General features: G+C 43.3%; 1 protein-coding gene across 1 annotated transcript in view; it reads left to right on the top strand.

Moving 5' to 3' along the window:
- The first annotated feature begins 5,270 nt into the window (after nt 1-5,270).
- KPNB1 (karyopherin subunit beta 1) overlaps nt 5,271-25,903 on the top strand; it is a 142,518-nt gene continuing 121,885 nt past the window's right edge. Inside the window, exons 1-4 of the mRNA XM_086924307.1 lie at nt 5,271-5,482; nt 6,490-6,548; nt 16,069-16,251; nt 22,994-23,194. Of these exons, the coding sequence (XP_086780433.1) occupies nt 5,443-5,482; nt 6,490-6,548; nt 16,069-16,251; nt 22,994-23,194 (483 nt within the window). The 5' untranslated portion in view covers nt 5,271-5,442. The remainder of the gene's footprint in view (nt 5,483-6,489; nt 6,549-16,068; nt 16,252-22,993; nt 23,195-25,903) is intronic.

Here is a 25,903-nt window from a genome sequence, read left to right as displayed (position 1 = left end):
ACGTTCGTCACACCTTATGGAGCCTACAAATATCTAAGGTTACCTTTTGGTCTTGCATAGGCAGCGAGTGTGTTCCAAACGTTGATGGACATGATTCTAGCAGACATACCAGATACACAAGTTTACTAAGATGATGTTTTGATTTTTTCGAATACAATAGCAGAACACAAACTACATAAAGTACTCATGGTATTTAAAGCGAGCATCGCCCTGAAACCTGTGAAATGTCATCTAGTCAAAGAGGAGTTAGACTATTAAGGTCATCATATTTACAGTAATGGTATTCACCTCAAATTTTCATTAGTACAAGCCATACGATGCTACTTCTCCTCATGACAAGGACACCTTGAAATCATTCCTTGGCATGAGCAAGTACTATTCAAAGCTTATTCAAGGATATGCCTTAATAGTACAACCACTTAGAAACTTGTTGCAAAAGAAAGTACAGTTAGTCTGGGATGATGCAGCTCTAGAGGCATTTGTTAAAGAAGTAAAATCTGTAATCATGCCTGCTCCAGCTTTCTCTGCATTTAAACCAGACTGAAATTAAGTTTAACTGTTGATGCAACTGAAGTTAAATTTGGAAAGGTGCTGTACTAGCTCAATTTTATGGTAATGTCGCCTTTACCTTGCGCTCGTTGAGAGCATCAGAGCCTCATTATAATACAATCGAGAGGGAGGTGTTGAAGTGCTCTTGTGCCATTGAAAAATGTCAAACTTTCCTGTGGAGTACGAGTTTTGATCTATTCACAGACCACAAGCCTTTAAACCACTTACTCAATGGCAATGGCTCAGGAAAAGCACTAGCAAGATTGGTCAGATACTATCACGGCTACAAGAATACAACTTCAAAATTGATTACATTCCTGGGGGCAAAAACTCTAGGGAAGACTTTTTATACAGAGTGCCTCTTAAAATGTTGACTCTGTTGAGGATGTTAAAGGTGTTGAATAAGTTGTGGCTACACTAGAAAACATCTTAAGCTCCTCCAATTTGGTTTCACATGAAGACTGGTTGTCTGCGGCTAAAAATGATGTTTTATCATTAGTAATGGAATTTGTAAAAAAAGGGTAACCAAAGGAAAGATCTTTAGAAGCCCCTCTTAGACCTTACTCACACATTGCGAGTGAACTCTCACTTAAGAGAATCCTCTTACGTAACAATGTTACTGTTCTGCCAATTGCAGTCAGACCTGAACTTTTTCAAACTGCCCACCAGGGTTATCTGGCAGTGGGAGCCACTTGCAAAAATGTAAAACAATACTTTTGGTGGCCTGGTCTGGATTCTTGAGTAGTCAACTGGATTTCATCTTGTGGCACTTAAACACTAGCTCACCCACCAAACCCCTTTACACACTTCTTTTCCAGAGAAACGTTGGTCTAAAGTTGCATTAGACTTTCCAGAACACTTTTTATTTTACTACCCTCTGATAAGAAATTCTTACTGGTTCTAGTAAACTATTTGTCAAAATGGATTTTATTTGATTTTGTTCCATTTGCAAAATCCTCATGGATAATAAAATTATTATGATTTTTTTATAATGAAGGACCACCTAAAGAGTTGCGTAATGGGAAGGGGTCCCAGTATTTAGGAAAACATTTGACCAAAAGGATGAAACATACTCAAACAAACATAAATTCAGTCCGCATTGTTTAATTCACAATGGGATGATACATAGAATATGTAAACTTTTCACGGTGATTAAACAACGCGGTATGATCAGTTAATCTAATTTGACATGTAGATATCATACAGACCGCTCACTTCAGTACATCATCAAGCCTTAATAATAATTAGTGACTCCAGTTTGTTGGTTTATTGCTCCTATTACGTGAGGGCATTACACCTTTGATATGTCCTGAACTGACTCCACACGATACCGTGACAACGGACTTTCACACTACTCCACTTAGTCTTGGGAGTCTTTCCACTGTGTCCACGGCTTGAGTCAGCCACCACGTGACCTTGTCTCCTTGGTTACAATCCGATACCCGGAACACTGCCTCGTCATTTCAATTGAGAGCAGCGTCGGGAACCGGATTCATTCCTTAACCGGTAAGCGGGCTTTCCTGACTCCTGAGGGCTCCTACGATCTTTTCGACTACCCTTGCAGGCATTTTTACGCTAATGCCCCTGCACTTTTCTTTATGTCTAGATTCACTCGATCTCCCTAAAACACGATCCCCGTGGGACGTGTCCCGAAGACGGCTTGCTGGTGAGTTGTCTGACTCGGTCCCTTCAAACCAATTAGTTAGACCACTTGATGGTTTTATGAGCTTTCTAATGAGTGTAATTGTTTCATTTTGTTAGACTGCACAGTACCGGTGGCACCAGGAACCCCTCCGATCTTCAAACATACTAGTAACAACTCGGCTATACTTCGGTGAGTTACTCACCATGTGGTTAATTTACAGATGCGTTTCCAAGCACGGCCCCATGTCTGAATTCTGTCCTTTAATGTATCTTCATTAGATTCTCCTCAAAGTGACCCTGAATCTTCACCATATCGGGTCCTGTGTATACCACTCCCGTGGTAAGTCTCACTCTGACATGTTCTCCCTTGTTAACGGCATCAATTATACCAAAGCATATACCCATTTGAACGTACCCTGTGCCTTACTTATGCATTGGGGATACTCCGGTGACTTTATTAATACTTCCTAGTGAATGCTGACCTGTCCACTAGTGCGGATCAGGCCCATCTCCTTATGTTTTTGACTTTTTGATTTTTCACTCTTTAAATTACATTTATACTCCGACTAGAGTTAACTACATGCCATGACTTGCGCCGATAGATAACTATCCCGTCCCCGCCAGTTTTGGCGTGACTTTCCATTATGTGGATGGTATGCATCGTTTTTTGAAATAATTTAGGGATACTCGCCCATAATTTTAATACATATATTTGCATTCTAAATAGGTTACGTGTCCCCTACACCCTGGTCCTGATGAAGACCCCACCGCAAGATTAACATTAATATCTGCACGCCAGAGGGTCGAAACGTCGACAACTTACGGTTCTTCATTGTCAACTCCACACCACATTATTTTCATTCATGGAACATTAGGAGTATGATCTCTGTGTAAAAATAAGTTACATGAACCGGGTGGTCATGTTTTATGGTACAGATGTTGTAACCCTGTAAACCAAGTGTGAATTACTGATTTTACTATCACGTACGAATCCTTGCACTTTCCCTCACCAATTCCCAGCACTATTTCACAATACCCCCCTGTCCTTCCCTTTGGGGCACTACGAATAACTACGGTTTAATCACTGTGAAAAGTTTACATATTCTATGTATCATCCCATTGTGAATTAAACAATGCGGACTGAATTTATGTTTGTTTGAGTATGTTTCATCCTTTTGGTCAAATGTTTTCCTAAATACTGGGACCCCTTCCCATTACGCATTGATAACCCAGGTCCCTGTATTTCTAACTGGGTAAACCCCCTTTATAAATATTCACCTAAAGAGTTGGTCACTGACAACGGACTCATTTCATTTCTTCCCAAATAAAGAATGTAATTCAAAATCGTAACATCAGACATTTTAGGGTGGCATTGTACTGGCCGACCTCGAATGGTCTGGTGGAAAGAATGACTAGATGCTTAAAGGAAGGAATGCAATCTGCATTGGCCAGCAGGGTTCCTGCAGAGGATTTTTAAGATAAAAAATATGGGCATACCATCCTACTCCTCATTACACGACTGGTGTCTCTCCCTATTGTCTACTAAGGAAAAGAAAAGCTAGGTCTCAAATTTGTCCAGATTGGGTTAAAGATATCATACCCAAAGAAAAGATTTGTCACTGTGACAAAGCCAAATTGGTGAAAGAACGAGTAGATGCAGCTCAACTAAAACATAAGTTGTATTATGACTGCTCACATGGTGTTAAGAGTTTTGAATTCAAAGTGAATGCTTGGGTGGTAGTCAAATGACCCACCAGGCAAAAAGGGGGTTCAGTTTTTTCTGGTCCCTTTCAAATTTCAAACGTATCCGGTGGCTCTGTTGTACTACAAGGTTGGTGGAGCAAAAGGGCTCTTGTGAGTTTAACTCCTGAACAAGCTCATAAAATTAGTGAACATAAAGGCATGTAAGGTCAGGGAAGACTGGTTTATTACAAGTGACTGTCATCATGATCAGCATGACACAGACACTGAATCCATTGAAGTTACTAGAAACTCTCATAATACCCTCATACCTGGGAAATGTAAGGACTTTTAAACACATTGAAACGTTTCTGTTATTATAAAAGGGATGATGTAATGGTAGTTTTTTAATTAAAACTATGTTGCCCTTCTTTATTGTCTATACTTTCAAGAGTTTACATTAAGCCTTGTGCGATATTTACTTTCAATGTTTTGGTTTTCTTTTAGCTCATGCTCCGCATTCCTTCTCCATGGCATCCAACCCCCGTTTCTCTACTAACAGTCTGAATGTCTTGGAAGACGGACATGTGGCACCCTGCATTTAACATTGAAAAAACTTTCAGAAAATGAAACTCCGCCCAGATCGTTAATTGGATACTTCCACACACAACCACAGATTATTTTTAAATTGGTTTTACTGATTTCTGCTGCATTTTTCCTCGCTATGATACGATGCTGGCATAGCGTGGAATTGAGAAATCATGAATTAGTGAACCATTGTCGCGAATGGGCGATAACTTGGTTTTAGTTTCATAAAGCCTATGTTGTGTCTAATAATAATGTACTTCGTAACCTTAAATATATTGGTAAATTATAGGAACGAAGGAAGGCGTGATGGTAGTTTTAAAACGCATTCTATTAGCTTTGTAAAGCAACACGAAAAAACATCCAAAAGCAAGAGCATACTCTTAAAGAAACGTGGGCGCCACTAATCAAGCACGGCCATGGAAATGAGGCAAGAACGACCAAATCCTATAAGTTTTTCGGGCCGTCCCATTTAAAAACCACCGTTCCTGACCACTCTTGGATGGGTCCCCTCGCAGACTCCCTATACCCTTACCCTTTTTGAGGGCACCAACTGCCACTCCTATACCCATACAATTGCACGCTCGGACCCACTCAAACTCCTCACGCACTCTTTGTACCCCCTACGCTGACGCACGTTCCGCCACCGCCTGACGTGCCATCATTGCCCTACCTCTTTCCCCCATAATGCATTGTGGGACCGGCTCGCGCGCAGTCATGTCCTCCCGCTGCCTTAGTCTCTCCCGCCCTTGATCGTCCAATCAAAAAGCGTCGCGGTTCGCAGACCTCATATCCCTCCGCACCCGGCGTGCACGGCTCCACCCCATTTCGCGTCACTTCCCTCTTGTGTCTCCCTCCGCCGGGGCTGCCGCCAGCACGAGCGCCTCCGCCGCCTAGCCCCGTGGACTTACTGCCGCCGTCCGCGGAGGGACATACCGGTCCAGTTCGTAGGCAGAGGTGCTGGACCTCCGATTAATCCTAGCCATGGAGCTCATCACCATTCTGGAGAAGACCGTCTCCCCTGGTATGACGCTGACAGGCCGGGTGGGAAGGGGGAAACGGAGAGGGGAAACCAACAGCCAAATTTTCTGGTGGCGGTGACTGGCAAATCCCCAGGAAGCAGTACCATGCGGACATGGAGTGACAGTCGGGCACCGCGGGGAGAGTGTCATGTGAGGGTGCTAGCGGGTGGGACATAGGTGACAGCTGGAGAAGTAGGGGTGGTAGGGTCATTTGTTTTTGAAGTGCTAGGGGGCCAAAACCTCTTCTTGAGGTGGGATGGAATCTACGCGCCCCCCCACTTTTGCCTCTATTAGCTAGGCGAGGAGTGCCCCTCGAGCCCCTCTGTGATGGAAAATAGTGGCCTTATGAAGAACTTGATCCAGGCTGAAAATGTCTAGGCGTGTTGGAGCATCTCTAATGGGCAGAGGGCATTAAGTCGCATGGAGCTGTCTGACAAGCCTCTGTACCTTGCAGACTATCCGTCTCTGAACCCATCTGTCTCTTCACCTGCCTGTTACTTTCCAAAGATGTAAAATTGTTGGTGGGGTTCATGTTTCTTATTCCCGGCTGACCTGGTGTCTTCCTTTCCTGAGAGGTTAGCGGTTGTTACGTATCTGAACCCATCTGTTCATTTCCAGAGGCGTGAGGGTTCTCTTTCTGACTGTCTTGGCATCAGTATGTTTATTTCCATGGACCGCAATCCCGGCTGTTTTTGATTGTGCTGCTGCCGCCTCTTAAGAGGAGTTGTTGCCTATCATGAGGCGGTCGTACAGTTTCCTGTTATGGCTATTGAATATTGGAGGGGGTGTCCAGTTGAATGTGGAAGGGGTGGAGTGTCTGTTCTAGTGGAGGACGTGGGAGCGACTCCTATTGTATCGGGAATTGTTCTGTAAGCGGTGTGGGTGTTTGGTAGGTGAGTGGAGGTGTCTATCCCAACGGGAGCTCCCTGTAGAAGGCAGGACAGGCTGCCTGATGTGGGGCGGGAGGTCTCAAAACGGATGCTGTTTCTGACCCTGTCTCTCTCCACAGACCGAGCGGAGTTGGAGGCAGCACAGAAGTTCCTGGAGCAGGCGGCGCAGGAGAACTTGGTGAGGCCTGGGGGTGCTGCACTGTGAAGTTGAAGGGGTTGGGCAAAGGGGTTGTCGCTGCGCTACCGTCAGGGCTGCAGCTACTTCTTAGGCTGTCCTGGGAGTGAGCCGCAGCCTGGATCTCTCCTCTCGGCCAGGCCTCAGCGGGAAAGCCTTAGGGTGGTGGCCCGACCAATGGCGCCGCGAGGAATGCTGAGCTGGGAGCTGCTCGACCAATAGTAGAGAAGGACGCAACCAATGGGAGCACAGAGGAGGCGGTCGTAAAGTATATATGGCTGAGCAAAAAGCCGGGCCAAGGCCATGTGGGAACAGGGAGACAGCGTGGGTCGTAAGGGAAGTTCAGCCCACCTTGGCAGTTGAGGAAAGGCCTCCGCAGTGTCATCCATGCGTGTACCCGGTGTGGAGACAGGCGGGATTTACTGTCTTCTCTTCCTCCCGCCCCCCCATTTTGCAATAAAGGTTCGCAGGGAACAATACCCCCCCGCCCAGCCCCTATTATTTTTGTACGTGAAAACGGATTCTAAACAGTTATAGACCGCTTTTCTGAAGCCATGTTGTACAAGGCCAGTCTCCATGAGCGCTGTAATCCGAAGTGCAAATTCCGAGGGCTCCAAGATGGTTTTTGCGCTATTGGTTATTTAATTGCGGGCACTGAGGTTTTCAGCCTCTTTAGTTGGTCTGTCAAAGATGACTAGCCAGCCGTGTAACGATATGTCTTTTGTTGACGTTACTGCCGCCCCCCTTGAATTGAAAAACGTTTTGAGGACTGAAATTAAATTGCCCAAAAAAGTCTCAAAGCCCCCACAAATTTGCTCCTGCTGCACGAGTTTAGACGGGCATGTTTGTCAATGTTTGATCTTTAGTGTCTGTGGCAACACCCTAAACAGAGAACCCACCTTTAAATCTCATTACTACGCAAATGTGTACAGCAGCATTTTGATGATGTGATAAGTGTATTCATTGAACGTCATATTATTTCACTAATGAAATGATGTGGGTTGAATAACTGAACACAACGCAATTACCTTCAGTGTTAAACGGAAGAGATGGCATAACGCTACAGACTCTATGCTGTACAATATGCAACCCTATACTCCATTCCCACCAGCCCACTAATACATTGTGTGATCCAGGGCCCATCAGTTTGACTGTGTATACCTTTTCTTACTCATCCGGTTTGAGAGCACAGTGAAGTCATTCATTATAGTATATGTGCTCTACAAACACGTCACTGGTAAATGGTTAATTAACACATATCTTAACATTTAATACAAATATTAGTTATATTAATAGAGAACATAAACACATTTTTGGTAACTTGTGGCAACGTCATCAGAACATGGGGTATCCTTGAGTTTCATTAATAAACGTTATTACCCGGTCTGTGATGTAGCGTGGACTTAAAACGCATGTTAAAAATACACCTTTTTCATTATAACGTTTTTATCACACTTGTTGCCATATGGCCATATTTTTATGGCTTGGGGTTTGCCCCTTGAAGCCAACCCTTCTGCTTGGCTCTCCCTGAGGCAATTTGTGTTCCTCCCTTCTCCAAAAGAAATTTAGTGTCTTCTATACCCTTGGTGTAAACCCATTAAAGAGAGGGGTCGATTGGCTGTGTAAGGGCTTGGGGAAGGTAAGTAAAGTATTATGATGGGCTAGCGTGGGAATGCTTGGGCAGGAACACCAATAGTATATATGAATGCTTAGCGGTATTAATGGTACCTAGCGAGTGATAGCAGTTTAAGCATATGTGAAAAACTTGCTCAGAAGTGTAGAATTAATTGGAACCTCAATTGACGGGTAGTGCTGTACCACATGGTTAGAGAACATGGGATTATGTGCATTTTTCTAAAACATGACAATACTGAAAGTCAAAATAACAAATCCAGAAGAAAGGGGGTTTCTTCAAAATCAAACGAAACGTTGAATAATTAAGCTCAAATTCCCCGATATTAATGCAAATAATTATGCCACTTTAGGAGTCACCACCGTAGAACTGTATATTAAATCCTCCCAAATTTGCTCAAAGATAAGGAACCCCACAGTCTTAACTTTAAAAACCGCTTACTTATATAGAATGAACATTACATAGGCATATATTGCCACAAAACCAGTCTCGCCAGAAAGCAATTTCTGCCAGCTATCTCTGTTATGCTAATCATATTGGATAAATGAAGTTCAGCACATGTTTCAGTACAGAATTTGTATATGTTGCCATTCTTCATAAGCTATGAGTTTGACACAGTAAATGCCAACTAGATGGGATTCTGCCCCTAAGCCTTTCTGCAAACTTGGGACACCAGTTACTAGGACTCGTTGGACACTGGAAGAATTGCTTGTTCTTAGCTCTGGTAATAGCTGGCAAGACCATAGCCTCGCTCATACTCTTAACTTGAAAAATAGATCTGTCTGGCCCTTTCTCCATTTATTACTAAGCATTTCTCCTTCCCAAGTGTATCTCCACAAGTGTCTTCTCCATCTTCTGTGTTTAACATTTATATACGACCCCTATGTGTACTGATATGTTCCATTGGACTTTAAATGTTCTTAATCACAGATGACGCACATCTTATCCTTAAGTTTGACCAGCATGCATCCAATACCATTGACTGGCTAGAAACGTGCAGGGGAGGCATTCAGCGATTAATAGCGAACAACTTTCTGAAACTAATCGACAATGCAGGGCTGCTTGTAATAGAGGGGTAGGTTGTGGTCCTGCACCTATAGCCCATGCAAGTCTATCCTCCCACCCGCCCCCTCCAATACCATTGAGTTGTTAAACAAAAAAAAAAGGCAAGTCTTACATCTAGAAACTAATTTTTGACACAAATTAAAAAAAAAAACTATGGTCATTAAGCAGGCACAAAGATCTTAATGAAAGTTTGCTTCTTTATTCCCAAAAAGTTTTGTGTTGGACTCTTGCGTTCTCTCGCCTAGATATTAAAGCGTGTTCTATCTGAGCCTTTTCTGACATAACCAACCACCTCTGAGTTACGAGCCAGAACATGGCTTTCTGGTTAGTTAAGGAATTCCACCAGGTCTAATAGGATAGATGTAATCCATCTTGTTGGTTTCCTCTTAAACTTGACCCATTGAGCATTTTGCAAAACTGGATCAATATTTGGCCACTCCTTGTGACTCCTTACCAGCTCATATGATTAACACGTTCTGCCAACAGCTTCCTTTTGCGTGTAATCTGGTTCGGGAAGTTTAGTGATGTGGGAGTCTTTCTTGTACGGGCACCCCAGGTTATGAGAATCTCCCCATGAACATAGGCAGTATTATCAACTTTGGAGTTTTTTCAGCCTCCATTACTTTTTCTTCGAACTTGGCCCCTCGGTTTAGTCTGCTTCTGGTCCTCTGCCCCATTGACCTCATCAATAATTTTATTGCTTCATTCCTAAGCTGGTGAATGTCTTGATAAATACCAATAATAACTGAATACAACCCAGGTGAAAAAGTCTACTACACCTTGTTACTTAACAGTACCGTTGCAATTGATTGCTTAGTAGTGTAAATATTTTCTTAAGACTATATAACTCCCACCCCTCGTACCCCCCATTTACCCCTTCCCATACACAAACTCCTTTGGCCTTTTTTTTAAAATTTAATTACATGAGCACAATTGATGATCTGTTATCTTGCCCAATCTTCAGGAGCATTGGCACGGCTCTCCTTTTTAAAATAGTCTTCATGCACCTTAAGTAGATCTACTAGCTTCAGTAAAAGTTAGTTTGCTAGATTCTCATTTAGCTCTCATTGATAGGTTGAGATAAAATGTCAACTAGCTCTGAATCGCAAGGTCGGTACACCTTTATTGGCACACTTGTCTGACATTAGATTTATGAATTTCCAGAATGCCTTCAGTACTTTTTTCTTAGCTTGTGATAAATCGTAGTTATGCTTAGCATCCAGTGTTCCACTATTCAGTAACAGCACACTTGATTTTGGCACAGAAGAGTTAACTTTCTTGATATTTCGTTGTTCAATTGGTCACCAACGATTGTTTATTATTCAGCTGAGACTGTAATGTAATTTATTTAATTTTTGCTTGGGAGACAAAAATGAGTTGCAGTGGCTTTTTTTATTTATTTTTTTATAAATGTTAGGGTATTAGCCTATCCCTTTTGCCGTGTAGATATGATCATGCCTCCTAACCCACAAGGGATGGTTCTCAATAGCACAATTGAACCCTGGCCATTTGAGCTCAAAGTAATCCCACTCTCACCTAGCCAATTTGAGTAGGAAATTGTCTGGGCTCTAATTTCTTAATTGCTAAATTGATTCTATGTTCGTCTTGGCACCTTTCATTTCCTTTGAGTGCCTTTGATATACATGCTTGCTTAAGGAACACAGATATTCAATTCAATTTATTTTATTATGTTTTGGCTCTCAACAAGGGCCACATAAAATTCACGATACAATTTACACACAAAGAAAAAGAAATTAAATAAACAAACACAATACAAGTTACATCCATTGGCAAAATAATCCAGAATAGGCAACCTCAGACATCTCCATAGCACATTAATAAATAGCTAAAAAAAACTTTAAAAAAGTTAAAAATGTGAAAGCAAAAAATTTCATTTGGGGGACAGTATAGAAATTGTAGAAAGATATTTACATTAGAGCTACCTAGTAGGAAACCTATTGGTTTTAACCATTTAAACCGCAAAGAACGGAGTGCCGGGCAAATCAACAGGACATGTGTTCGGTCCTGAATACTCAAATTACAGAAATTGCACGTGGGAGAAGATCCATACCATTTAGATAACAGTAAATTTAGGGGCAATATATCGTATCTTAAAAGAAACCATAATCTACGGACACCATGTGGCATAAGGTTGGGCCAACTTCATAGAATAAGAGTTAAGGAGGAGATCACAACTCCCTTTTTCTCGTATTGCATTCATATCTGTTTGGAAGCACAGTTCCCACGATGCCTGTTTTAGCAGGATTTTTAACTGGGCTGGTGAGTGAAGGAACAAAACACTTTCGTCTAGCTTTAAAAGTGACACAGCTCTTCTAAAGTTCCTTACTAATCGAGAGAACTCTTTGAAGTTGCCCAACAGTTCTCCTTTAAGGAGAGCTCTCATCGAACCCGGTTCAGCTCTGGCCAAACAAGCCACCCATCGTACCAGAGCACATAATCCCTGCACCCAGCTGCTCCTCAGGCCGAAATCAAGCCTATATGCGGCCAAGGAGCACGCGGTGTTAAAGGTAGATAGGGATCTTAAAAGTTTCCCTTCAATTTTGTGACAGAAACCCCAGTGCTTCAGCTCTAGGAGTTCTATGCCATATAGTATCGTTGCAGGAATCTTTGCCCTATACACTTCCGAGTAAACTGGAGAAGTGTCTTTTACCGGTGGCGAGATAGAGGGAATTAAAACCCTTACCATGAGCGAGGGCTTTACGTGAGGTATGCTCAATCTGGAGCTTCTCGCTCAAATTGGACGAAATTTTACCCAAAAAGGTATAGGATTTGACAACCTCTAATTTCTGACCCCCAATAAACCATCCAAAGTTTTCAGAACGGCACTTCTTTTTCCCGGCAATACACATAATTTTACTTTTAGATATATTAATCTTCATAAAGTGAGCATCAGCAAAAACATGTAAAGCCTGCAGCCGATTAGCCAGCCCTTTAGGAGTTAGATCTAGGACAAGAATATCATCGGCATACATCAAACAAGAGATAGGGGCCCCCCTACCACCGGAGCTATACCCACACAAGCATTCAGCGAAGCAGGAAGGTCCACAGTGTACAAGGAAAACAATAATGGAGCCAGGAGGCAGCCTTGTTTAAGGCCGTTCAAAGATGGGATTCGGTGCGAGAGTCCCCTTTCTCCACCTTGGAGAACACAGCACCAAGTATCAGTATGGAGAGCACGTACCAGATCCAGTAGGTAAGATGGTAAACCAAGGGCTGCCAATTTTCTCCACAGCGTTCGACGATCTACTTTATTGTACGCTGTGGAGAAATCAATAAAAGCCGCTAACACCACCCCTCCTCTCACATGAGTGTATTTATCAGAGATCACATTCAGGGTGGTGAGGTTATCTAATGTACCGTGCCCCCTACGGAAACCCGTTTGTTCTAACGGCAAGATGTTATTCTCCTCGATCCAATCGTTAAGTAATATTAAAATACATTTTGCAAAAACCTTTCCGATTGAATCGAGGAGGGCTATCAAACGATAGTTCATGGGGTTGTCCCTAACTCCCTTCTTAAATATAGGGACCAATACACTTCCTCTCCAAGAAGCGGGGACCGTTTTAGTAATAAAACAGGATTTAAACAGTGGGTAGAGGATCTTATTCCATAGCAAGGGTTCCTGCTTCAGGACCGTCATAGGTAATTCGTCAGGTCCCATTGCGCCGGAGGAGCGCATGTTCTTTATGGCCTGTTCTATTGTTTTCTCAGTTGGAAAATTAATAGGGCCTTCAGATGTTAGATCAGGGGCACTATCTACAGCCACTATAGCATTCCCTGCGTACAGCTTCCGAATGTAAGAGGACCAGACCTCTTCCGATATAGGGATGGGGAGAGGGCTCCTTCTAGTACCACAACCCCTACCAACTATGGACCAGAATTCACTAGGCCTGCCATGTACGACCGCCTCCTGCAAGTTTATCCATACGGAATCTTCCTTCTCCTTTTTCAGTTTCGCTTTTAATCTAGTTCTCCTTTTTAACCTCGATATTTCTTTTGCTAGTTCACCAGATCTACCTAGAAATTGCTCTCGCACTAATTTATTTATTTCCTTATTCAGGATACGCAATGTACTAGGATAAACTACCTTTTTCCTAGAACCACTAACCCTTTTCACATCTAGGATGATCATCCTCATAAACTTTTCAAAGTTAACAATTTCGGAACCATGCCAATCATGTAATTCTAATATAGTTTTACATAGCATATCCTGCACACCTATAATGGCAGTTGGATTCCAAAAACATCTACCCGAAGATCCATGAAAGTTGACATCGTTATTATTAAGGGACCAAGAACACAGATACATTTCAGTCTTTGGGTAAACACATGGGTCACAGAATTTGTGACAGGTTATATCCCCTAGTAAGGTCCATACCATTTTCTGATATTTACCCTTTCCCCTCACAAATTTGCAGATTTCATGAAGGTGATGGCATAAATTAATTTTGGCTAGTTAAATTTATCATCGTATCAGCCAGTCTTGCTAAGGCTAAATAATATACGCCTTGACAATCAGATGGGGCTTGACTAGCGGCATGTAATTTATTCCAAGAGATCTTTGGATTTCTTTTATATTCCATTTCATTTGTCTAACTAGGCTGAAACGACATTGATTACACCAGCTAATGTATGAGTAAGCTAATGTATGAGTAAGTCAGTCATCAATTATTGCCTTTCTGCAGTGTTCACACTATTAGAAAGGGTTTACTTTCACGTTCTGATTTCAAACCCTTTAAATTTGTCACAGAGTAACAAAGACTCAATTGGAAATAGTCTACTTTGTGCGGATTTGGTTTTCCTTCTTGGTTGTAGAAATATGTGAATATGTATACTTTTTCTGGCCAATGTCATTGAAGAAATACCAGTTTTCCATTTGCAGTCTTAAGCTTCTTTCGTTCAGTGAGCATATCCAAGGCTTTCATTATCAGTCTCCTAGAATGGATTCCAAAGCACTAACTGTTCATTAGCACTACAGTCCAATGTTGTACCAGAGGCACCTGCCTACTTATTGTGTTCTCCAGTTTTTAAACCTATAAGATTTAAAACTGTGTTCAGCAAGTAAGTCTTACCTTGAAGTCACAGGAGGTGCATATCTAGCATTGCTCATAGTTTGGCAGAATGGTGGGTGTGATCAGTTATAAAACCTGGCCACGTTAGGATTCAGATGGTGCATGTCAGTTAGCTGTGAAAATGTTCGATGCAATACTTTGTAGACGAGATGACCTTTGCCCGAACATCAAAATCTGATTGTTCGAATTTAAATTGCTATTTTGTGGAAGCAGGAAGTGTTTAAGCATGGATGGTTGGCAGTCAGTTTATTTAAAGAGTAAATAAAAACCATATCAATTTAAAACCTTACATGAGTTGAAAAGGCAAAAATAATGCAACACAGGGTGATAACACATAAAACAGCACCTTGGGTTAGTCCTACTGTACAGAAGGTAAAATTAATTCTAACCAGATAATCTTGCGTTCTACATATCCGGTGATGTACATACAGTCAGCTTAATGGGAACATCTTTTGAACATATGCCATCTCATGCGACTCATTTAATCATCTCAAAGATGGCCCGACACTGACTCCATCCAGTGTGCAGACTTTCTAGGACTATATGTACAGAGCATGCTTTAAAGCTTCATTTGCGCCTGAGGCTCATAGGCACATTTTCTGGCCCAGATTCTCACATCTACAGGTGTAAACTGCAAGTGTGTCTCATTTTCAATACGGGTGGGCTCTGACAGTATATCTTTATAACAAGGAGTCATTGCAGGTATTAAACTTCGTTGGACCTCTGCTTGTAATGTTTCGCTCTTAAAGATATACTGGGTTTCAAATGAGGAGTAATCCATCGAGCTCTAAACTCCATAATCTTGGGTTGTACTGCGGTCTGTTGTAGCCCTCCCAAGGCTTCTTGCATTCCATTTATTTATGGTAGACCAAAGTTGGAGAAACTGTTGGATCATTTATTCCATCGCTTTGAACTCCATAGACCGCCTTGCAGGCTTAAATTGTTTCTGTGGGTGGGTAAAGGTGCGAATAGTCTGGAGGCCTCTAACGAGCTGCCAACAGTTACTACAGAGGGGCAGCAAATGGAATGTATATTTTTACTTTGTGGTCTACCTGCATATGTCCTCTAAACTCCTTGGTGTCTTCACTTTGTTCCATGATGTGCAGTGTATACATCTTTTTCACTTTGGCAGGCCTTCCTCCTCATTGGTGGCAGTGTGATCTGCTTGCTTAAAAGACATATGCTGAGATGAGGCAGGCGCAGAGATGAGGGTATGCAAACTTAAGGTGCTAAAGTGTGAAACCCGCAGAACAGGGTGTCCAGTATCATACAGTATGTGCATAAGTGGCTAAATGCATACTAAACCTAAAGATGTGTGGAAAGTTTTGTAACTTGACGGAGGTGGACTAGAGTATGGAGGAACAGTCATGAAGATCTGCAGTACACTAGAGAAATTGGACAGCACACCTCTGGATCATCTTGTAGCACGTAGATGAAAAACTGATGGACTCATTCTTCAACAACAAAATTGTTGCGGACTTCTGTTCGAATACGAGGTCTTGTGGACCTTCTGGTCTAGGAAATGGGTTTTAATTTCTTACTCTGGATGCATGTTTTTATATCTCGCAGGTCATTCTCATTTGTAACTGAGGTTAGGGTCCTGGGAATTTTAAAAGATGGTTGCATTAATGTATGCTATTGATGTTACTTATAGGCACATTCAAAATTGTTTTTACAACTGCACCGTATGGTTGTCATGCAGATTAATTCTTGCACCCTTTAATTTTTTTAGCCGACGTTTTTGGTGGAATTGTCGAAAGTTCTTGCAAACCCAGGCAATAGCCAAGTTGCCCGAATTGCATCTGGCCTACAGATCAAGAATTCTTTAACATCAAAGGATGCAGATGTGAAGGCGCAGTACCAGCAGAGATGGCTAGCGATCGATGCCAATGCTCGGAGCGAAATAAAGACCTATGTAAGTATTCCTCTTTGCGTTTTGGTGTGATAACTTCATTGCATCTCTGCCTGATCAGGGCTGACTTTTCTTGAAATTTCAAAGAAGCAATAATAGAAGAAAAATGATGGTTGCATTTACAGACTATTGATTCAGTGGAAAAGCTGAATATCACATCGATTTCATTACCGTATGTTCGGCATGGTGTTTAACTTTTTGTGGTATTGTACTTTGGCAAAATTATTTAGCTAAAGTCATACTTCAAATTGGGCACTATTGAAGACTAGCTTACCGTAAAGTATAGTGAAATGTAATGCTGTATGGTTCTTCTAGATCTAATATAACGCAAGCTTAAAGTGTTGGCCAGTATTACTAACTTTAATATTTGATCTGCTCTGGGAAGTTCATGCATGTTATTATACACTGTATGTATACCCATTGATTTGGTAGCAGGGCAACTGCTTGATTGGGTCATTCTTCCTGGTTGCAGTAACTAGTGAAATCATTCTTGCTAGGTTTTTGTGTCGCTAAACGGAATAGTTGTTGGTTAGCATTGCCTTGAGATCTGTGTTCACAACTTTAAAAAGCTTCTATGGCAACTGTTCCAGTATGATGTGAATTGGACCTTCATTAAACTACAAGTCTTATTTGCAGGGGTGTGGAATTTTATTTAAAAAAACTACTTGTACTGTCCACGAGAAGACATCCTAAATCTACTTGTGTTCAAACAAATATAGAATCACTTTTTGGTGCCATGTAAGTGATGACAGATCACGGCAGTGTTCTTATTATGAGAGTGTTGATTAGTTTTATTATGCCAGGGTTTGGACAAGGCTCTGATTTCTGCCACCTTTTTACAAATCTACGTATAGGGGCTAGAAGTAGACGGGAAGCAATAGCTTTGGACATGGAATGCCCTTTGAGTCTATGCACACCTATAAACATACATGGTTAAAGATTTCTACCAGCCCATCTTCTAATTTATCCAACACTGGAAAATGTTGGTAATGCCTTTCTGACCAGGACATACATTCCCAACGAGTGGGGGGAAAACGGGGTGTGTAGGTATAGTGCATTTGCAAACAGAGCAGATTTTTCGCAGGACTAAATCTACATGTGCATTTTTGCTCATGCCAAATTACGGGTTCCATGCCTGTTCTGTAAATGCTGGCTAATTTAGGAGTCATAAAATATTCACCAGGACATGGACTGTGGGCATGCCTTTGTGACTCTTAAGTAATTGGGTCCCTAATTTGTCCATGTTGTCACTTCTCAGATATTCTAATTTGGTTTTATACAGCCATGCATTACAAATGTATCACTAAATGATGCCTCAAAGGAAAATACTCTAAAATCGCTGAATATTGTACCAATTAATATTTTGTGTACTTATTTTGGAAGCAAAAAAACCCGCCAATCTCACTTTCAGACTTTCTTATATTTGCATGTAATTTGGGAACATAAGTAGCCGCAAAACTTTTGCAAATGTATGTACAATTATTTATACTGGAACGACTTCAATGAATGCAAGCTGAGCTCCGAGTGCCCACCCCAATAGTTGGGCCTTTGCATTAATGAAACCTTTACCAGTTCAAGTGGCTTATACATACGGATACAAAACTTACCTTCGTTGAAGACATTGCTTTTTAAGAGGTTCAGAATATACTGTACACAGGTAGCCAAAGTGTGTGTGGTGCTTGCAAGGAATTTGCCTACTTGTTCAGTGAATAAAATAAATGAGAATTTGTTGCCATTGCTCCAAAACAGTATGTCCTGGGCAACAGGCGATATGAATTCCACCTACCTCTTTATGAAGTTGTCTGTGGTTCATACGTTCTCTGTACTAGATGTCAGATTAGTAGTAACTCACTTTTTCTATTATCAGTGGAATATTGAGGTCTTAATGCATGTGTTTTAGTTTCCAGATGTAGAAGAGCTGTGTGTCTTTTAGTCTGTCAGTGCAAGCCACTGCTAAAATGTGGTTAAAGCTAACCCAGATGGTGTAACTCAACGTGCCTGTATTGAAAGCTGACCGTACTCTCATCAGATATTTTGATTGTATTGGCTGGCACTGTGAAAAGTTGGGCTTAGTAGTATAGTGCCTAGAATGGTTGCTTAGGAAATGTGGTTTAATTATAGATGCTATTACTGTTGTGTGCACCGATGGAAATTATGGTTTCAGACCATCATGCTGTGAATAATGAGAAATACCACACATTTGGTTTGGTAGAAATGCAGTGGGTACCCTAGCTTACCTGAAGTAAGTGTGTGTTAGAATGCTTCCATATTCTGATGTAGTTAAGTGTAGGAGCTCAAAGCCTTTCTGAACCCGGAATTAACAGAGGACCATGTTGCTGTTGGTAGAAGCGTCTTCAGGCTGTTTGAGAGTTGGGCTTGTTGTGATTCAAACAAAAAAATTGTGAGATGGCATGGTGGTTTTGTTTTCAAGTGCTGTAAAGTTGCTGCACTGTTAATAATATACATCCTTGATATGGAAAAACATTTTTTTTGGTTGATTTAGAGAAGGTCAGTTGGCATTTATTTTTTTATTTATTTTAAAAGTTTTATATAGCGCGAACAAGATCTTCGCAGATATCAGAGCGCTTTACATAGAAGGGTACATGAGGGAACATAGTCAGACAAGTAAATAAATAGATCACACCGTACAAATAAGTGACTGCAAAGCCAATCATGTGAGTAATAAGACAACTCAAACAAATAAGTAAAGGGGTCAAACATGTAGTACAGATCGGTGCAGGGTGTTAATAGGGTTCGAGATAGTAGTTCAAGTGTATTTAGCCATGAGGATAGCTTTTACTTCTTTTTTAAAGAGTGTAGTGGAGGAGATAAGCCTGGTTTCGGGAGGGAGTGAGTTCCAAATTCTAGGTGCCATTCCTGAGAAGGAGCGCTTGTATGTTTTTTCCTTCCGGAATCTTCGAGGTTTCAGCAGAAGATGGTTTGTGCCTCTTGTGTTTCTAATTCCCCCAGATATTGTCAATTTCTGAGCAAGGTAGCCGGGTGAGTTTAGGTGTACCGCCTTGTGTGTCATGCAGGCGATTTTCAGATGTATTCTGGCTTCAAAAGGCAGCCAATTCAGGGATTTCAAGTCAGGGGTAATGTGGGAGTGCTTTTTTGACCCAGTTTAGAGTCTCGCTGCCGCATTTAGAGAAGCTTTTAGTGGTGCGGTTGTAGTTAGGGGGAGTCCGCAGAGGGCGGTGCTGCCGTATTCAATTCGTGGGATGACTAGTGCTTGTACTGCAGTTTGGAAGTCTTTGGCTGGGAGGTAGGGTTTAAGTTTCCTCAGAGTATTGATCTGAAAGTTTGCTCCCTTTGTTACCTTGCTGATATGTTGCTGCATGTTGAGATTGGTGTCGATTGTTATGCCTAAAGATTTTGCTGAGTCCACGATGGTGGGTTGGACATTGAGTGCGGTTAGGAGTTTAAACCAATGTTGAGTGGTGGATATCTTCGCTGGAGGTGAGATCAGAAGGAACTCTGTTTTCAGGGCATTGAGTTTGAGGTGATTGTCGGCAAGCCAGGATTGGGTGCATCTGATCGTTAAGTTCAAGAGCAGGATGTCATTGGGTGATTGTAATTTGAGGTAAAGTTGGGTGTCATCGGCGTACATGTGGAAGTGTACATTGGATGCTTGTAGCAAGGTGGTGAGAGGTTCCATGACTAGGTCAAGGTCCCGCGATGAGAGGTCAGCAATGGCTGCGGAATGTTTCGTGGCCGATCTGCAGTTGAGAAGAATGCATTTGAGACGGGGTGTGTAGAGGGTGTTAGATGGTTCTAGCGAGAGAGGGACTTTTCTAAGGTTATTGGGGATGGAGAATCTGCTGTTTAGTGTGGGTGGTCTAAGGGGATTTGGGTGTATCGTGGGAATGTTGCGGTGTGGGGTGCTTGTGTGAATTTGGGGGGCTTGGTCATAGGAGCGGAGAAGGGTGAGTGTCGAGGTCAGAAGAAGAGTTGTGGGTGCGGCGAGGGCGGTTGTTGCGATTAAGAGCTGGGATTGAGGTCAGATTGGGGGATAGCTGAGTGCGAGAGTTAGTCGGAGGGGTGGGGGACAAGTTTGGCGGCGAGGTGAAGATGTGAGGGGTTGCAGGGGCGATCCGGGGGACGAGGGCAGTTGCTGCGCCTATGAGCAGGGATTGACGCCTGGTGTGGGGCGTGATGAGGGTGGGAGTCCACCGGCGGAGTAGGGGACAAGTTGGGAGGGGGGGCGGAGGTGGGTGGGGGGGTGTATGGGTTGTGTGGAGAGTAGTTCTTTGATGGCGTGAATGTCTTCTTTGATCTGAGTGAGGGTGGACGTGATGTATTCCATCGTAGGGTAGGTGGTGGGGGTGGGAGTGGCAGTCAGGGGTGAATGGCTGACCAGGGAATTCGTGTGCAGGTGGGAGGGAGGGCTGGTGTTCGAGCAGGTCTGCGTTGTGTTGGTGTGCGGGATGGGGTTAGGGAGGCGGGAGGGGTGTGGATGAGGTAGGGAGGAAGTTGGTGTTATGGGTGAGGGCATTGGTGGTAGGCGGGGGGGTCAAGGTGTAGGCTGGGAGACTGGTAGCCGTGGTGGGGGTGTAGGGAGGGTAATGGGGGCTGAGAGTAGGAGGGGGAAGTGGGATTGGAGATGGTCCTGTTGAGGGGAGGTGGAGTTAAACTAAGAGGGGGTATGTTCTGCGAAGTTGGTTAGAGGGTAATGAGGACTGAGGATGGGGGGGGGGGATACAGGGGGGGAATTGTCGGAGTGCGTGTTCTGGTGCTGGGCTAAGTTAGGTGTGTTATGGGTGGGAGCTGTGCTGTCAGCGGCGAGCGGGGTGTTAATGCCCGCTGTAGGTGTGATAGGAGTGTTGAAGGTATGTGTGGTGGTCCGCAAGTTGGTAGAAGGGGCGGGGGAAAGAGCGGTGTATGAGGGGGAGCGATCTATGTCTGTGATTGAGTGCTGAATTGGGATAGTGGGGTTGTGGGTAGGGGATGGGAGGTCAGGGGTGGTAGGTGTGTCCCTGATTGAAGAGTATGTAGCTGTGAGGTCATGGTTGGTGGGACTGGGGAGATATGAGTGTTTGTCTGTGAATTGGAGAGGTGTTCTTTGAAGGTGGGGAACATGTTGTCTAGCAGTTCCAGGTTCCTGTCTGTGGATTGTGATAGGACAATCCCGTTATTGTAAATAGTGATTGAGGCTCTGCCTGGAAAGACTTGGGATGGTGTGATGGAGAGAGTTAGGCTGTGAGCGGATTTTCTGGTGGAAGAGACGGTGAGTAGGGTGAACGCTTTTCTCCATTGAGCTCTGCGTGTGGTGTGGAAGATGATATCGGTGTTCAGGGATCCATTGACCGGTGAGAAGTAGGTGTCAGCAAAGAGCGTTTCCGAGTGTGACCTAAGGAAGTTGTGTTTAAAGCGTTTGGCGGCTTTTTTGGTGAGTGATGGTGGGTAGTTGATTTTGTATGTGTGTTTGCCGATGGGGTCCATGTTGCGTTGAAGGATTAGGTGGGTATGGGAGGATGCACTAGTGCACTATAGTGGTACCAATGTGCAGAAAAACAAGTGTGCAGAAACACTATGTTAAGCGAGCATTGTAAGCATAAGGGAAGTGTTTGTAGATGCTTATCCTGTGACTCCTATGATCCTTATGGGTTATCCTGCTGACCCACGGTTGTGTTTTGAAACGCAGGTCTTGTCTGCTTGACAAGTGATGAGTGTGTACTCCATAGAAAATTACGAGTTCTTATCAGGAATAATATCCCTGGGATTCAACCCGTGAACTATCGCGAAGACTGAGGACTAGGAGCAGGGACCGAATACGGCAACAGCCTAACACAACTCACAGAAGAATTTCTGCTCCTGGAGTACTGAACTCCCTGTACTTTGGATATTACAAAAATTGGAAACCATAATAATATACGTCATATATGTGAAATTAGCCTTGAAAAAAGCCCCGGCGCAACTCGCCAAGAGGGGGCGAAACACGCGTCGACTGTCCATGTTCCACAAAAAATAATAAAGATGTCCTATTGCAACCAGAATTAGTTCTGTCCTCTGTATGACAACTTGAAAGAACGGATATTATTCCTGATAAGAACTCTTGTAATTTTCTATGGAGTACACACTCATCACTTCTCAAACCTGTATTTCTACATGAAGCCCAAGAGGTCCAGAACTTCGAGTGTGTCTCCATTCACCTATAAAACAGCTTATCTAAGCGTTGTTCAAGCCTTAGAATCCCTGGACCTTTGCTACCTTGCCCACAGGTCTTGTCTGTTCCTCTTAACTTCCATGACCAGCAATGACATACAATATTCACAGAAGGTCAGTCCCGGGAGGTCAGTCCTGGTGAAGCTCTCAACATTTAGCTTTAATCAGAGCTGGGGTGAAAGTTGATTGTGTGCAAGAAATGTATGTGCTTGCAGAAATCCCCAATGTTTCCTCCTACAGCACCATAATTGTGTCTGGTAACAGCAATACACCCAACTAGCACAGTCAGTGCTTTACTCACTCTGCATATTCCTCAAGTACATGAGGTGTACAATGAGGTGGGGCCTCACAGTTCTTCTTTTTAAAAAACTATCTTTTAAATCCCTGGGTGTTGAGCACGGGCCCTACATGGAGTTATGCATTCAGATTGTGCTGTTTGTTACCCCAGTGACTTTAACTATCCAGTTCTATTGGTGAGCAGTACCCTGCCTCGCTTTGTCAATGAATCAGCAGTTGTTTTTAATGAAGTGTTTACTGATTGTAAACCCCCTTAATATATATTTTTTTCCCCACTCTCTAGGTCTTGCAGACTTTGGGCACAGAGACCTACAGGCCCAGCTCTGCATCACAATGTGTGGCTGGTATTGCCTGTGCGGAAATCCCTGTAGATCAGTGGCCACAGCTCATTCCACAATTGGTAACCAATGTCACCAATCCAAACTGTACGGAGTCCATGAAAGAATCCACACTGGAGGCCATCGGATACATCTGTCAGGATATTGTAAGTGCTCAGTACTGCCTCACTTCAAATCTAGTTCAAAGTAATCGTTGTGTTCTGGAGATATGTTGAGGATCTGTTGGTAAGCGCACTATTGCATGGGTACAGTTTCAGCAACAGACCTTAAACAACCACTCCAAACAGTACTTTATGAAGGTGTTGTAGCATGTCTGCTCGAAGGGGTTCTCTAGGTGACCTTCTGTTTAGGTTATAAAGAACCTACTTATTCCAATCAGGTGGTTGGATGGTTGAAGATAGTTTGAAGGTGTATGGAGCACTGTATGTAGTATAAATGTTAATTTTATTCTATTTTGCTGCAGTACTCTTGTCTCCGCTAGAGGAGCCAGGTCCTGCCTAGCTGGTACATGGCATTTTCTAATTCATAGAATTAGTGAAAGATGCCTAGTGGCATCAGGGGGAATGATCTAATTTGTTAATTAGTTGCATACAATTTGTCGCGTACGAATCCCAAACAGAGCCAATTCTGATTTCACAGGAGCAATGATGCTAATCCCAACACTGTTCAACCACTACTCTCAGAGGAGGGCGAGAACTCACTCCTAAGAAGTAGTGACCAAAAAGTGAGGGGAAATAAACAATAGTGACCACCACTCCTGATGGTACAGCCGGGAACACCGCAGGTGTGACTGGAGGGAAGATTAGCTAAAAGAGAAAAGACAAGCTATGTATAACTGACTTCTGACTTCAGAATTAAAGACACTCACAGAGCTGCTATGCATGACAGATTAATTTCGTAGTTCACTTACCAACCAGCTAGTCCCAAGGAGTCTGGATATTCCGGACTCGGGAAGGATCCCCGGAAATGTAGAACGGTTCCCCACAAGTTGTAGGGGGAGTCAGGAAGTCACAAGGGCGTAGCTCTCCTTATCACAATCCAGAATGCTCCAGAGTATAAGAGCAAGAGGTGGCTTTTGCAAGGCAATGGAAACAAAGATTGAAAAGGAGTTATACAGGGTCAGTAGCTCAGATCAGAAAAAGAAGAAATTAGAAATGAGCTAATAAAAATGAAGGGTTCTGATCGGAAGGTACTCACTGGTTGGGGAAGGAAGAATGCTGCTTGAGGTGGGCAGGCTGGCTCTATGCCTGGACCCAGAGCGGAGCTTGCTCAGCGAGCAAAGTGGAGGGATCCAAGAGGCGCGCTGGCCGGCTCCGCAGAAGGGGGATGGAGCGGAGCAGCAACGTCCTTTCAGGTAGTCGAAGAAGCAGTGGACCTAGAGGTGCGCCGGCCGGCTCCAGGACACTGGGAGAGGAGCAGCGTCGCCCTCGATAGTGCAGGCACAAGGGACAAGGGGAGAGGAGTGGCGAGGCGCGTTGGCCGGCTCCAGGAAGCTGGGAGCGGAAGCGGAGCAGCGGCGTCCTCTCTGACGGCAAGGGGAGAGGAGCAGTGAGACACGCTAGCCGGCTCCAGGGAGCAGAAGCGGAGCAGCGAGACACGCTAGCCGGCTCCAGGGATAGCTCCAAATTTGCCACACATCATCCTTTGCTGTTCTTAAATTAGAAATGTGTCTATTTCCATTTATTTGGTGTTGAGTACAGTTCATCTCTTCAAAGTGAAGTTGCAGACTCGCCTGGGCGTTACGTTTAATTTTAAGTGGATGCATTTGGAGGTATTTCACCAGAAAGTGGTAGTCCATTTTGCTCCCCAGCTCAGAGCTGAACAAGGTGGAGCGAATGTCCAGGAGATCTATATATTGTGTGACTAACATTGTGGCAGAGAAGATGGTATGGCAAGATAATCTGTTAATCACTTAAGCACTCCTCTTACAAGCTGCCTTTACTGCAGTTCTTCATCCGCCATAGTCCTTTCTGCAATGCTTTAGGTACACTGAAGCCATGCTTGTATTTCTGTTTAAGATCAAGTGTTTTTCAGGTCTCCCTTCCTATAACTGTGTGACCTTTTTGCTACTTTACACTGGACTTACAGCCCGCCAATTGCTTGGCCTGTTGGTTGCTCATTTGCTTGCTTCGATTTTGTCGTTTACATAGGCTTTCCTTCCTCTTGCTTGGGTTTACATAGGCTTTCCTTCCTCTTGTTTGGCCCTCCCTTGGAGTATGCATGCATTATAGTGCCATTCCACTTCTCACGTTTTCAGACGCTTTACTTTTTGTTTTTGATCTATACAATAAGTTTTCTATGTCTCCCTCGGGTACTTCTCTCCCAACCTGGTTTAATCTCCCTGCTATGGTCTGTGCTTGCCTAAGCTTCTCCTGTCCACTCTCCGTTGTGTGTGCTTGGCCCGATCCTCCTGCCAATCTGTCAGTGTGCTTGAACCAGCCCCTTCAGCCCACTCTCCTTTGGCCGTCTTCTCTAGTGTTTCCGCATCCTCTATCCCACTCTACTGTTTGTTTTGGGAGTCTGTTTGGAGACTAGGCAATACGGAGGAAGCAAGAGTTGGGGAGAGGGAAACGGGTGAAGGGGGATGGGGAGCACACAGCTAAAAATTTACTTTTTGTTTTAATAAACTATTTTTTTTTCAGTAACATTTTTTTAACATGTGCTGACAAAGCCTTGGCACTTTCCTAAAATTGTTTTCACTATGCTGCACAGCATGGCAACAAAATCCTTGCCAAAGCCAATGGCTTTCATAGCGACTATTAGCTTTGCCAATGCTTGTTGCATTAGCTTGATTTTCTGCTATTGACTTAGCTTTCCTGAAAAACCAAGTGGGTTACAAGCTCTGAGGCAGCCTA

The sequence above is a fragment of the Lissotriton vulgaris genome, chromosome 5 (genome assembly GCF_964263255.1).
Source record: "Lissotriton vulgaris chromosome 5, aLisVul1.2, whole genome shotgun sequence".
In the NCBI taxonomy this organism is placed as follows: Eukaryota; Metazoa; Chordata; class Amphibia; order Caudata; family Salamandridae; genus Lissotriton; species Lissotriton vulgaris.
This window is presented reverse-complemented; position numbering and strand designations above follow the sequence as displayed.